The sequence below is a fragment of the Puma concolor genome, chromosome C1, assembly GCF_028749965.1.
Source record: "Puma concolor isolate L17-30 chromosome C1, mPumCon1.1.hap2, whole genome shotgun sequence".
Lineage (NCBI taxonomy): Eukaryota > Metazoa > Chordata > Mammalia > Carnivora > Felidae > Puma > Puma concolor.
The window spans coordinates 93,414,458-93,430,122 of record NC_141674.1 but is presented as its reverse complement, the minus strand read 5'-3'; the positions used below and the strand labels follow the sequence as shown (position 1 = coordinate 93,430,122).

At 39.5% G+C, this 15,665-nt stretch overlaps 1 protein-coding gene and 1 pseudogene across 6 annotated transcripts in view; both read left to right on the top strand.

The window, feature by feature from the left end:
* The window catches only part of WDR47 (WD repeat domain 47), a 72,336-nt gene extending 64,097 nt beyond the window's left edge, over positions 1–8,239 (top strand). For all 6 annotated transcript variants that reach the window (XM_025934913.2, XM_086717738.1, XM_086717739.1 and 3 more), the window contains 2 exons: positions 3,364–3,582; positions 6,886–8,239. In XM_025934913.2, the coding sequence (XP_025790698.1) occupies positions 3,364–3,582; positions 6,886–7,028 (362 nt within the window). In that variant the 3' untranslated portion in view covers positions 7,029–8,239. The remainder of the gene's footprint in view (positions 1–3,363; positions 3,583–6,885) is intronic.
* A 1,947-nt stretch (positions 8,240–10,186) lies between these two features.
* Positions 10,187–11,722, top strand: LOC112848825 (proline-rich protein 11-like; annotated as a pseudogene).
* Positions 11,723–15,665: the final 3,943 nt, after the last annotated feature.

The following is a 15,665-nucleotide window of genomic DNA, read 5'->3' as shown; positions in this document are numbered from 1 at the left end:
TTCTCGGTGACTTGCAGCAGTTAACCTCTTTCTCTTTTCTTTTGGGCTTTTTATTCTCCTTTTACATTTCTGTATAACTGTTCCTTTGTGATTCTTTCTTATCTGCTTAGTCTCTAAATTTGACATTCCCTAGGACTAGGACTTTTGTCTCCTTCCTTTCTCTACTTGACTACATCTGTTCCTCCAGCTTTAAGTGTAACTCATATGTTGACAGACCTAAAATTTTTGTCTCTAGCCCAAACTTTTTCTGCATGGCTGGCTCATATTTCTAACCTTCTTTTGGATATCTTCTAGGATATGTCAAACTTAACGTGTCTTAAACCAAACTATTGAATCAATGACCTCTCTCCTTAAACAAAACTGCCCCACACCTCCTCACCTAAGTGGTACTACCACCCATTGTCCATGCCAGAAGGAGTCTCCCCAGATCCTTCTTTCTCTCCTTCCCTCCAGTAATCAATCCATAAACAAATTGTTGTTTTAGCCTCCAAAATTTATCTTAAATCCATCTACTGCTTTCCATTTTTATTGGCACCACTCTAAGATAAACCACCACCATCTCTCAACTTAACCACTGCAAGAGCTTCCTTAGTCTGCACTTACACTTTTGCCACCTCCAGTCCACGGTCCACACAACAGCCAGAGCACATCAGACTCTGCTTACAGCACTTCAGTGCTTTGTGATTGCTCCTAGGTTAATGTGCAGACTCTTTACCATGCCCCCAAGACCCTGCTTGATCTGGCATTGTGTATTCCTCTAGTCTTAGATCACTTGTTTTTCCTTTCATTTCCTGGAATGTACCAAACTTCCCACCTCTAGTGAGTTCACATGCTGTTTCCTTGACCTGAAATGTTCTTCCATTTGTCTTCTCTTGGTTAGGTCCTTCGAATCTTTATGTCTTAGCTTCAGTAGCACCTTGCCAGAGAGGCCTTCTTTGCACTAATTGGGACCTCACTATTATTTTCTATCACTGAACTCCATTTGTTGACTTCATAGCTCTTATCACTATTTAAAATTATATATTTGTGGGGCGCTAGGGTTGCTCAGTCGGTTAAGTGTCCGACTTCAGCTCAACTCATAACCTCGTGGTCCGTGAGTTTAAGCCCTGTGTCGGGCTCTGTGTTGACAGCCCAGAGCCTGGAGCCTAACAGACTTTCCTGGATTTCTGTTGGCATCATCAACTTTGCATGTATAAAACTAAAGTCATTATATTTCCCCTGCACATCAATTCTTCTCATTTTTTCCCTTTTTTTGGATAACAGTTCTCTTATTTCCTCATGCAACTAGATTTGAAATCTAGGACTCATTTTTTTTTCTCCTTTTTTTGCCCCATTGAAGACAAGACTGTTGATTCTTCATTAAATTTTTTTTGGTAAAATGTGTCTGTCTTCATTTAGGCTCTTATTCTCTTGTTATTCTATTAGTTGTCTTGTCTTCTAGAGGTTACCCTTTTAGACTTCAAAGTCTATTTGAATTTGAAACACATTTTCACATAGATTAATCTTTTCAAAGTACTGGTTAGACTATATAATTCTCTTGCTGGGAAATTTGCAGTTATGTTTCACTGTGTATAAGAACAAGTTCAAACTCTGCAGTTTGACACTGCAGATGCCTAAAAGTCTGGCCCTAACCTGCCTTTTTTTTTTTTTTTTCATGTTTGTTTATTTTGAGAGAGAGAGACATAGCATAGAGCACAGCAGGAGAGGGGCACAGAGATAGGGAGAGAGAAAATCCCAAGCAGGCTCCACACTGTTAGTGCAGATCCAGATGTGGGGCTTGATCTCATGAATCGTGAGATTATGACCTGAGCTGAAATCAAGAGCCGGACACTTAACGGAGCCATGCAGGCACCCCTTGACCCTAATCTGCCTTTTATGGCTCAGCTACAAACTACCTTTTATGTTAACTTGTTGAACCAAGTGACTCCAGCAAACTAAGCCACCTGTCCTTAAACATTTTTATACTTTTCCTCTAAATGTTATTTCATGTAATTCTGTTTCATGTAATAGCCCTCATCTTTTCTCTATCAAAATCTTAGGCAAAGTTTATTTTTACATATGTGTATAATAAATACAGTTTCTCTCTTATTTATACTATTTACTGTTCTTTAAAGTCTAACTTATGTCCCTTTTTTCTGTGAAGTATTCCCAAGCCACGTCAGCCTAGAGCAGTGTTCTTCAACCTTATTTTCATTATTGCCCCCTGCGAGGAGAAAAACTAAATTAAATTTTTTCCTAACAAGAGAAATTAAATACTAAGGAGTAAGATTTTGTTGGGTGGGGTTAAGCTTTGGGGGGTGGGGGTGCTAACAAACTTTTTTTAATGTTTAAGAGTTTTCCTATCCCCTGGAAACCACTTTGCACTCCCTTGGGGGCATTATTACCCCCATTGAAAATGCCTAATCTGGATTTAGGGATGCAACCTGTGAACTCAGCACTTATTTTCATCCAGTTCCTGCTGGCAGTTATTCTTATGTTGCTTAGACACATTTCCTCTACTATGTCCTAAAACATATTTTGTTACTTAATTTCTTATTCCCTTAACTAGACTCTGAGCTGGTTATGGGGGTATTTCTGGACACTTACCCAGCAGAGATAGCACTGCCTTAGGAATAGTGGCTCATCTATTGTACTATTGTGTTATAGGTAATGGTGTCCCAGGGGGTTCTCCCAGATGATAAAAAAAAACAAAACAAAACAGACTTTCTTGTTTCTCATAGAATCTTGCTTACACTTTGTCTCTAAAAAGGATGAAAGTGTTTATTGGTTGAATGTTTTTTTTTAATGTTTATTTTTGAGAGAGAGAATGAGAGTGTATGCATGCATGGGGGGGTTGTGCAGAGAGAGAGAGGGAGACAGATGATCTGAAGTGGGCTCCTTGCTGTTAGCACAGAGCCCTCTGCAGGGCTCGAACTCATGAATAGCAAGATCATGACCTCAAATGAAGTCAGACACTAAACTGTCTGAGCCATCCAGGTGTCCATGGTTGAATGTTGATTTGGATTTTTCCTTAACAGTATTGACAAGCTACATTAAATTAAAAAAAAATTTTTTTAATGTTTATTTATTTTTGAGAGAGACAGAGACAGAATGTGAGTGGGTTAGGGGAAGAGAGAGAGGGAGACACAGAATCAGAAGCAGACTCCAGGCTCTGAACTGTCAGCACAGAGCCCGACGCAGGGCTCAAACTCACAAGCCGTGAGATCATAACCTGAGCCGAAGTCAGACACTCAGCCGACTGAGCCACCCAGGTGCCCCAGCTACGTTAAATTTTTAATGTATGGTTCCATGAACACAATTAGCTGTTGTAGTTTAGCTGTATTGGTTTTTCCATGTGAAACTTTTATTCTGTCTTCTATTCAGGCAGTGCAGTGGCATCTGTAGCTGTAGATCCCAGTGGACGTCTCTTGGCCACAGGACAAGAAGATTCTAGCTGCATGTTGTATGACATAAGAGGAGGAAGAATGGTACAAAGTTATCATCCTCATTCCAGCGATGTTCGCTCTGTTCGATTCTCTCCTGGAGCTCACTACTTGCTAACAGGATCCTATGATATGAAAATAAAGGTGACAGACCTTCAAGGTGAGAGAGATTGACTTTTTCCTTTTTTGTGGTCTCTCCTATTTGGGATTTTTTTTAATCCACATATTTTTTTTTAATTTTTCTTTTTAAATTCCAGTATAATTAGCATATGGTGTTATATTACTTTTGGGTATAAAATATAGCCATTCAACAATTCCATATATCACCCGGTGCTCATTGAGATAATTATACTTGTAATCCCTTTCCCCTTCCTTTATTTCATCCATCCCCCATGCACCTCCCTTCTGGTAACTATCAGTTCTCTTTAGTTAAGACTCTGGTTTTTTTGTTCCTTGTTTTCTTTGTTTTGTTTCTTAAATTCCACATATGAGTGAAATCATATGGTGTATGTCTTTCCCTGAATGATTTATTTCACTTAGTATTATACCCTCCATCCATGTTGTTGGCAAATGCCAAGACTTCATTGTTTTTTATGGCTGAGTAATATTCCTGTGTGTGTGTGTGTGTGTGTGTGTGTGTGTGTGTGTGTGTGTGTGTTCCATATCTGTTCATCTATTGTGGATATTTGGGTTGCTTCCATATCTTGGCTATTGTAAATAATGCTACAATAAATACAAGGGTGCATATATCTTTTGAATTAGGGTTTTTGTGTTCTTTGGGTAGATACCCAGTAATGGAATTACTGGATCATATGATAACTCTAGTTTTAATTTTTTGAGGAACCTTTGTACTGTTTTCCATTGTGGCTATACTAGTTTACATTCCCACCTTTTGGGTGCACAAGAATTCCTTTTTTCTCCACATCCTCACTAAAACCTGTGTTGTGTTGTTGATTTAGCCATTCTGACAGGTGTGAGTTGATAACTCATTTGTAATTTTGACTTGTATTTCCCTGATGATGAGTGATGTTGAGCATCTTTTCATGTGTCTGTTGGCCATCTGTCTGTCTTTGGAGAAATGTCTGTTCATGTCTTCTGCCCATTTTTAATTATAGATTATTTGGGGTTTTTTTTTATGTGTGTGTGTGTGTTTGTGTAAGTTCTTTATTATGTTTTAGTTACTAAGCCTTTATCAGATATGTCATTTGCAAGTATCTTCTCCCACTCCATAGGTTCTCTTTCTGTTTTGTTGATTGTTTCCTTTGCTGTGCAGAAGCTTGTTACTTTGCTGTAGCCCCAGGAGTTCATTTTTGCTTTCATTTCCTTTGCCTCAGGAGACATACCTAGAAAAATGTTGCTACTGTTGATGTCAGAGAAATTACTGCCTGTGCTCTCTTCCAGGATTTTTATGGCTATTTGGGATGTTGTTGTTAATCTGCTGTAATGGACTATATAATATTTTCAAATTTTAGTTTTATAGTATTCAGTGGTCAAATTACTGGTACTGTATTGATGTAACTTATAGAAAATTATTAAACAGATCAAGTGAATAGTCTTATTAAGTAGTTCTTAAAATATTGAAAAGAATCAGCACTTATTACAATGAATCATTTTGAGTTCAATGATGGTAGGTGTTAAAATACACATTTATGTACTCCACTTTGCTTCTACTTTAAAGTTTATTTATTTTGAGAGAGAAAGAGAGCTCAAGCATGGGAGGGGCATAGAGAGAGAGAATCCCAAGCAAGCTCTGCACTGTCAGTGCAAGCCCAACACAGGGCTTGAACGCACGAACCATGAGATCATGACCTGAATCGATACCAAGAGTCGGCTGCTTAACCGAGTGAGCCACCCAGGCACCCCTGCTTCTGCTTTAAAAAATGTATAATATGTGTAATTATATCTTCAGCATCTAGTTTTATTTTTAATCACTTAGTAAGCAATCATTTATTTTGTATCAACTAGAGACAGAAGAGAGATGAATAAGACAGGGAACTTCCTCCTTGATGGAGCTTACATTTTAAATATATTTTTTTAATATTTATTTATTTTTGAGAGAGACAGAGTGGGAGCAGAGGAGGGGCAATAGAGAGGGAGACACAGAATCTGAAGCGGGCTCCAGGCTCTGAGCTGTCAGCACAGAGCCCAACGTGGGGCTTGACCCACGAACCATGAGATCATGACCTGAGGCAAAGTCAGACACTTAACCGACTGAGCCACCCAGGCACCCCTGGAGCTTACATTTTAGAGGTCAATAAAAAGTAAACCAGATAATGAGGTAATTTCAAGTATTGGTAAGTGCAGTTAAAAAATTAGCAAGGTGGGAGAGAATGGGTGGATAGGGAAGGCTATTTTAGGTAGGCTTAGGTAGATCTCTCTAGGGAAATGCCATTTGTGCAGAGACTTGTGTGATGAGAAGGCACAGCCAGGGCAGGACCCCAGGAGGAGATCGTAGCTTCTAGAGAGGTGCTGAGGCAGGAGTGAATTCAACACGTTCACGAGGCTACAAGAAACCAGTGTGGCTGGGACTTAGAGAACTAAGGGAGTGAGGGACAGAAGAATAAATCTGAGGCAGGGTTTTATAGGCATGTTTAAAAAGCATAATGGGAATCCTTTGGAATATTTAAAATAGGGAGTGATCTGATTTGATATCTATTGATATTGTTCAAAAGGTAATTTTGAGTTCTGTAGGGAGAATGGATTATAAGTATAAATATCAGGAGATTATCAGAACAGTTCAGTTGAGGGATTGATAGTAGCTTGGGCTAGGGTGGTAGAGGTGGAGGGTGGTGCAAAGTGACTGAATTTGGGATATATTTTAATTTGGATTAAATTTGAGGAGTTAGGGGAATGCTAATTCCTAGGTTTTCGGCATGAGCAACTAGGTGGTGCTGTTAATTGAGATAAGGAAGATAGGTAGGAGGAACAGGTTTGGGCAAGAAAATCAAGTGTTCAGTTTGAACAAATGAAGATGACTATGAGACAGTCAAGTGAGATGTCGAATAGCTATTTGCATTCTAGTCTGGAGCTCAGGTGAGAAGTCAAGGTTGGAGGCGAAATGTGTGAGTCATAAGTATACAAATGGCCATGGTATCATGGTACTAGATGAAATTTCGTAGGAAGTGGATATAAAGTAAACAGGAAATTTGAAGGCTGATTCCTGGGAAAGGAACAACAGCAAACCAGCAAAGGAAACCAAGATGTAGTGGCACCAAAGTCAGAGAGAAGTTGAGAGATAGTTTCAAGGAGAGAGTGGCAGCTGTGTCCAATGTTGCTGTGTATATTTTACCCAATCCTACTAACAGATATTCAATAATATATCCCCGTTTAAACCTTTAAATGTATTAAATTGATGTAGTTTAGGACTTTGTATACTATAATGTCTTCAAGTAACAGGAAGTGTGTGAAATCTATACATATACTTATTTTGTATTGTAAATCAGTATCTCTCTTTTTAATTTAGGAGATCTCACTAAGCAGCTTCCTATCATGGTGGTAGGGGAGCACAAGGACAAAGTGATTCAGTGCAGATGGCACACCCAGGATCTGTCCTTCCTGTCGTCCTCTGCAGACAGAACTGTAACCCTCTGGACTTACAACGGATAGAGTAACCCAGTGTCAATCTATGCAGTGAAAGCACAGAGACTTAAGACTACTGAGTTGTGAAAATAACAAATCTGAAGAACATAGACTGACTGGGAAAGCGGCTTAGCACGAGGAGGCCCCTTATTACCATGTATCCCTTTGATAGGAACTGTTGGGTGGTGTTATTCTGCAGTGCTTTCAGTCTTCCACGTGAGCTCGTGCTGCTGTGATCTGCTATATGTAGTCTTGTTGCCAAAGTCTGCGGAAGAGCTCTTATGTTGTCAGTGTGCACTCCGAGGTGGACGATGTGTTTACGGTTTAGTATTAAATGCATTCCTTGGTCTTTGCCTAAATAACAGTTTTATATACACATTGAAATTGAGCTATACTTTAAGCATATTATTACATGTAACGCAACCAAGCTCTACACGAATTAAACATAGGTGTTCAGAAATTACTTTTCTCACAAGCCCATGATACTGTATCACTTGTCAGCTAGAGGTCAGAATTTTTTATGTCTCTCAAAAGTTACATGGTTATTTTCACTAAGGATCATTATGGAGTTGAAAGATGGATGGAAAACTGCTTCTTAGTTCATTGTGTGGGATTGGCCTTTTCTTTCTTAAACCCAGGGATATAATTACTATTTTGTCACATTATTTCGTTTCAGGCTTAAAAGGTAAATATGTTTGCTTCAGAAACTTGTTAATTTCAGTTTTTTGAATGCAACAGGATACCTCCCTTCTAAACTGTACTGTAGAAGCAGAGCAGCAGTGCTATGTGATGCAACACTTGATGGTACAGTAAACTGACTGGCTAGCATTTTTCCTCTTAAAAATAAAAAATTTGCCATAGACTATAGCATGGTTTGAAATGCTATGTCTGCATGATAATTTAAAATGGAAAATTTTAAACTTTGCACTCCAAAAGCTTATTTGGATTTGTTTCTTGCACTGTTTTGTGTAATGCAGAATAATGATTTTATTTCTATGGCATTGTAGATCCTAACATTTATGTATCTTTATTTTCATATTGTACAGTAATTTTACTTTAAATTATTAAATAGGCTATTTTATTTATTTCAAATGCAGTTGAGTTGGTTCTAATTATTGAACTGTCTGTGCACTGTATGTAGCAAGCATTTTTAATCTATTGTATACAAGTGGAAAGGATATTATTAGAAGTGTAACTGTGCTATTATTTCAATAAAGACCTCTTGACATCTAAAAGAATTCCTCTTCCTCAGTGTCTGTGACTTTCAATTTAGAGTGTTATTTTTTCCAGTTTACTTGGAAGTGTTGTGGCCAGTGGGTGAACCCCACAATCAATTTCTTAAATTTCTTCCTATAGTTCTACTAACTTACTTTTTAGTTTATTTTTATTTTTTAACTTGAGAGAGAAAGAGAACATGAGCAGGGGAGAGGAGAAGGGAGGGGGAGAGAGAGAGAGAAAAAAAAGAGAGAATTGTAAGCAGGCTCCACGCTCGGTGTGGGAGCCTGATGTGGGGCTCGATCCCACAGCCATGAGATCATCACCTGGGCCAAAATCAGGAGATGGACGCTTAATCCGCTGAGCCTCCCAGGTGCCCCTACTAACTTACTTTTTAACGCCTGGCAACTGCCTAACTTTTGTGTGTCTCCTATTTCTTTTATTCACAGTCTAGGGAACTGTCCATCCTGGATATATTGTGAAAGTTGATTAATAAAAGCCCAGGAAAATACATAAATTGCAAGTTAGACTACAAATATGTTGAACTGAGTGCTTTGGAAAGAAATGAAATCTAATTAGTTGTGTATATTCAGCGGGTACACTGTTTTCCTACCTTTGCAGAAGGGAATTCTGTTAAAATTTGCCACATCTCCTCTTCAGTTTACTTCCATGCTTAATTTTACACATTCTACACATTACAGCAGGTCATTAGTGTTAAGTTTAAAACTAGGAAAAAAGGCATTTTCCTGATACAGACCAGTTCAACTTCATGGTAAAAAAGTGTTCATAAAATTACTCCATCACTATCAAGGAGAGAACTTTAAGATCCTCCTATATATGGGATATAGAATTCATTTTGCAGTGCCTTAGATAATAAGCACTAGAAATTACTTTAATAAACATCTTATTATATATTTCCTTTTTCCCATGCCTCCACACTGTCTTCTCCATGGCATGGAGGCGAATAGATTCTTAGAGGTTCATGTAAACAAGAAAATAAGAGAATTGAGGTATCTACATTCTCTGAACCCTTCTCAGTGGGGTTGGGGAAGGACAGTGAGGAAGGGAGGGGGTGCAGAAATGTTTAACCCCTTCCTACAGAAGTATCAGAAGTCTGATTCAAATCTTATTTTTTTTAAAAATATTTTGAAAGGGAGAGAGAGTGAGCAGGGGAGGGGCAGAGAGAGAGTGAGAGAGAATCCCAAGCAGGCGCTGCACTGACTGTGCAGGACTGGATCTCAAGAACTGTGAGATCATGACCTGAGCTGAAATCAAGAATTGGACCCTTAACTGACTGAGCCACTCAGGTACCAAAGGACAGAATCAGCAGGGAGAAAATGCAACCTACAAAATGGGAGAAAAGATCTGCAAATCATATATCTGATAAAGGATGAATATCCAGAATATATAAGAACTATAGCTTAAAAACAACCAAAAAAAACCAACCAGATTAAAAAATGGGCAAAGGGGGGCATCTGAGTGGCTCAGTCAGTTAAGCATCCGACTTCGACTCAGGTCATAATCTCACATTGTGTGCGTTCGGGCCCCACATCAGGCTCTGTGCTGACAGCTCAGAGCCTGGAGCCCGCTGCAGATTCTGTTCTCCCTCTCTCTCTGCCCCTCCCCTGCTCGCACTCTGTCTCTCTCTCAAAAATAAACATTAAAAAGCATAAATTTAAAAAATGGGCAAAGTATTTGACTAGGCATTTCTCCAAAGAATGTAGACAAATGATCAATAAGCACATGAAAACATGCTTAACACTACTATTCATTAGGGAAGTGAAAATGAACACCACAAAGAGATACCACCTCACACCCATTAGGATAGCCATTATCAAAAACACGAGATTATATGTGTTGGCAAGGATGTGGAGAAATTGGAACTCTTGCATAAAATAGTGTAGCCCCTATAGCAAGGGAAAGGCCACTACCCTGACTCTATCTAATTCCCAGGCTCTTAGACTTAAATCATGCCCAAGTTGACACAATGAGGAAGAAAGCTAAAAGCCAAAGTTAAAAGATTATCCAAAAAAAAAAAAAAAAGTCTTTTACTTTCAGTTCAAGCTAATTATACTTCCCAGTCTGCCACCATCACCAGAAAGAGTGGTTATTGCTTCAATAGATAACACTCAGCAGAAGCTGGCTAAGATAATACTGGAACTTCAAATTTCCCAGTATCAAAGATACAGTAAAATAGAGTGTGGTCTATGTACAACTGGTATAGGAACTGCAATGGCCCAGAGTTTAGAAGTATTGAAAGACCGCATCTTTCCATTCTGTATCTGCCACTAAGAACTTTCTGGTCTAAAACAATGGTTTTGCATTTTGGAAAGTGAATTGTGCAAACTCCAGGAAGCACTGAAGGACCATCTTGGAAAATTTGACCTGTCCGAGCTCTGGTCAAATGTGTCACATAAGTGGTAAATTTACAAATGTGCCTGCCTGTGTCCTAACCATCCCTGGAGAATCCTGAGCTGCACTTCCTCCCATGTTGCCACAGCTGGCCAGCCATCTTCCTCCTCATCCGATTCTGTCTCCACTCCCTCCACCTCCTCCTCTGCCTGTACCTCCACCACCTATAGCACCTTTGCTGCTCAGAAATTCTTTTTTTTTTTAAGTTTATTTTTATTTATTTTGAGAGAGAGCAAGCAGGGGAGGGGCAGAAAGAGAGGGAGAGAATCCCAAGCAGGCTCTGCGCTGTCAGCACAGAGCCTGAATCAGAGCTCAAACCCATGAACAAGGAGATCATGACCTGAGTCAAAACCAAGAGTTGGACGCTCAACTGACTGAGCCACCCAGGTGCCCCTCAGAAATTCTGACTGTATTAAAACACTTCAGCCTGGACCATTAAAAAAAAGATGGATTCATGCAGCCAACAATTAAAGATCTACTTACTGAAATTAAAGAAGACATAGGTTTTTTTTTTAATTTTTTAATGTTTATTCATCAGAGAGAGAGAGAAAGAGAATGAGTGGGGTAGGGGCAGAGAGAAAGGGAGACACAGAATCCAAAGCAGGCTCCAGGCCCTGTGCTGTCAGCACAGAGCCCAATGCGGGGCTGGAACTCATGACCTGTGAGATCATGACCCGAGCAGAAGTCAGATGCTTAACCAACTGAGCCACTCAGGCACCCCAAGACGACACAGTTTTGATGGAGATGTTTGTACCAGCACCAAAGGCATGGAATCCACTAGTTACTGTCTCTGACCTGCAGGGTGTTATCCTGAAACCCAACTCCAAAGTGTAACCAACTCAACTGACAAATGTCTTACTTATTCCTGGTAAAAGCCAGATAAATCTGTGGAAACTACTTAGGAAAGTCGCTGTAGAGAGGAGCCCAGGTGGAACCTGACTTACCAATAAAAAAAATATGGAAACAGGAGCTAGGTTGACTCTAGTCATGACCTGGGACTGAAGGAGAAAGTGGAGTGGAGACAGTGGAGTCACCTTAGAAGCCCAACTCAAATTCTGCCACTTTCTATAAGCAGCTTTGTTGAACAAAACTGATGCCAACTCTGCCTGACTGCATGTGATGGTCCAAAAAAATACACAGATAAAATCAGCCCACCTTTTTTTAATGTAGTAGAGTATGTATAAATAACTATACTAGTCTATAATTCTATCTGAAGGATTAAAGTATGTTTGGAGCCCATACATACTGTGGTATAAAGTGGGTATTTGGATATTTTTTGTATGAACAATAAGAGAACAGATTCGAGAAAATGCAATCCCCAAAGTGATGTTTATCCTGCAATTACCCAAATTAGGTTGGAAACATTGTTCACATTTAACTAGATAACTAATTTGTACTTAATAGGTATAGTTATGACATTAAGAAATGTCCATTCATCTTGAATATTCTTGGGTAATTAAAAATAAAAGTATTTCAGCCTATAAAGCTAATGCATTCATTAAGTGCTGAAACTTGATCAGTAAAAAAGACCCTCTAGATTTGTTTTCTGTTCTCTATAAGCAGTTAAGAGGTAAGACCTTCCCCCATCCAAACCCAATTATTTTCCAAAAGGATTTGAAGCAAAACGTCCAATGTCACCTTAAAAGTCAGACTGTATCATTTCTAGCATCATAAGTAGGTAGTTCTATCTGGCTCACTGAAGTCTGAAATTTTCCTTACTTTGATATCTGCTGTCCACATTCATGTGGCTATATATAAGTTTCACGAGGACCTCAGCATGAACCTTGCTTGTATTTCCCACAATTCCCCGAAGGATTCTCTGAAGTCCATAACATATTCACTGTGAGACCTAATTCCCTGTCCTCAACAGCCTGTCAATTCAATAACAGTAAGAATGCACACCTCACTGGATTTTTGTTCTTTCCTGCCAGTCCAGAGTTGCCACACTCAGTAATTATAAATACATGACACTCAATCAAATTTGTATTTCAGATAAACAACAAAAAACTTTTTTTTTGTGGGGGGGGAGCATGCGAAGCAGGGGAGGAGGGGAGAGGCAGAGGGAGAGAGAGAGAATCTCAAGCATGCTCCACAATCAGCTTGGAGTCTGACACAGGGCTTCAACTCACAAACCATGAGATCATGACCTGAGCTGAAGTCAGATGCTCAACCCAGTGAGCCACCCAGGTACCTCACAACAAATAACTTTTAAGTATAAGTATGTTCCATTAAACAATAGATGATTTCTTTTAGTATAAGCATGTCCCAAATTTTGCATGGGACATAGTTATACTAAAAAAATATTCATTTTTCATCTGAAATTCAAGTTTAACTGGGCATTCTATATTTTATTAGGCAACCCTATCAGTAAGTCACCTACAAAGTTGCCAAGTATTTCTGGGAGTCCCCCTTTGTCAGATATATCTATTTAGCAGTGGACACTACTATAGCTTCAGCCAGGATCCCCACCACTAATGTGTTAAGTATCATGGAGGAAGGGGAACTCTCATTAGGGGTGAACGTGACTGAAGGCACAGGATTAGCTTTGATGGTGATAACCTCCCCTTGCAGTTCCAAGAATAAAGATAGCAGTGCCTCATGGATAGGAAACAAGGGGTTTTAGATCTTCACTGAAATTCTAGCCTGACAGGAAGCAGCTATATATATGGTATCCTTGAAATATCCCCCCGGTTAGCATAGGCTAAAAAAAGATATTTTAGTAATTTCCCAGAAATGCCTAGATTTCCACAGATAAATACTGCTTTGAGATGCCAAATACAGTGAGTGTTGTGGAAAGTCACCAGCCTGGAAAGCAGACCTGGGGACAATGTTTTGTTCTTAGGAGACCCACATTTATGTTTACAACACATTTATGAATGAAAATTAAACAGATGATGAAGTTATGAAACATATATGATTCTAGTTTGTTTCAAAAAAACCTGCTAACTACATTTGTATTATGTGAGAATAAAGGGAATAATCACTGAGAATAAGACATTTGAGTATTTGTAACAATATTTTACGGGGGCACTTATAATGTTTATAATAAAATAAACCAGTATGTACTGTCTCTAAATGATGATTTGATCATTCTTGTGGAATAATGGTTCATAAAAGATGCTATAAAATAAAAAAAATGCTGCAGAAATCCTATAAATAAATACTTGTAAGTCTGCCATTTGCCATTGTACCAGTATTAAAATGTGTTCTGCCTTGCATCTTTTACTAATGTTGATAGCAGGTTTTATATTATTTCCACTTGAGAATCCTTTAAATGCTATGGCTTCATTAAACTGTTGCTAATCCTATTAAAATGGTTCATGCATTGTAGAAAACAGCATGGTGGGTTTCAAAAAATTAAAAATGGAAGTACTATGTGACCCAGCCATCCCACTTCTGGATATATACCCAAAAACATTGAAAGCAGAGTTTGAAGAGATATCTGCATGCCCATGTTCAGAGCAGCAACCTAGGAGTTCATGAACAGATAAATGGATAAACAAACTATGGTAAACAATGCCATGAAATATTATTCAGCCTTTAAAAAAGATGGAATTTTTGACATGTTACAACATGGATGAATCATGAGGACATTATGCTAAGTGAAATAAGCCAGTAACAAAAAGACAAATAGTGTATAAGTCTACTTAAGTACCTAGTGTGGTCAAATTCGTAAAGATACAAAGTAGAATGGTGGTTGCCAGGGGCCAGGGAAGGGGGATGGGGAAATGATGAGTTGTTTAAAGGGTAGAGTTTTCATTTTGCAGAAAGAAGGAGTTATGGAGGATGGATGGTGGTGACTGTTGCACAACAATATGAATATACTTAATGACCCTGAACTGTATACTTAAAAACGGCTAAAATTAGGGAGCCTGGGTGGCTGAGTCGGCTAAGCTTCCCACTCTTGATTTCAGCTCAGGTCATGATCTGAGGGTTGGTGGGATGGAGCCCCCTCTACCAGCAGAGTCCCCTTGGGATTCTCTCTCTACTCCTTCCCCGCTTGCATACGTGCTCTCCCTCCCTCTCTCTCAAAATAAGTAAACATTCAAAAATATTAAAAAGTGTTAAGATGGTAAACTTTACGTGAGGTATATTTTAATCTTAAAAAATTGTAGGGGCGCCTGGGTGGCTCAGTCGGTTGAGCGTCCGACTTCAGCTCAGGTCACGATCTCGCGGTCCGTGAGTTCGAGACCCGCGTCGGGCTCTGGGCTGATGGCTCAGAGCCTGGAGCCTGCTTCCGATTCTGTGTCTCCCTCTCTCTCTGCCCCTCCCCCGTTCATGCTCTGTCTCTCTCGGTCTGAAACGTTAAAAAAAAAAAAATTTATAAAAAAAAAATTGTAATAAGCAACATGCACACTTAAGTGTACCACATTACACATTTAAAAAGCATTCAAATTGGGGCGCCTGGGTGGCGCAGTCGGTTGAGCGTCCGACTTCAGCCAGGTCACGATCTCGCGGTCCGGGAGTTCGAGCCCCGCGTCAGGCTCTGGGCTGATGGCTCAGAGCCTGGAGCCTGTTTCTGATTCTGTGTCTCCCTCTCTCTCTGCCCCTCCCCCGTTCATGCTCTGTCTCTCTCTGTCACAAAAATAAATAAACGTTGAAAAAAAAAATAAAATAAAAAGCATTCAAATTTGTTGCCAGTAACTCTTGTGTACTTCTCATTTCTTCCTAGTTTGTAAAACTCATCATTTCGTCTTTGGAGAGTTTCCTGAAACTGCCAGGGCAGCAGTTAAAGACAAAAACAAACAAAATTTACAACTTCCAATTACACCATAGTGAGCATGTCCTCCTCCACGCCCATACATAGGACTATCCTCGTCGTTCATTATACCTTACTTAAACAATTATTGTAGATGTTGCACATTCGGACTTACAAAATACATCAATACTAAGAAAACACGCTTCCCATTCGTATACATTTGGCTTCACTTGCGGAGAGCTCAGCTAGCTGATCCAAGTAAAAAACCCTGGCCTAAACCTAGCCGACAGAGCCAGGCCCCGCCCCCTCGGCGGGCCAATCAGCCGCGCGCCCGGGAA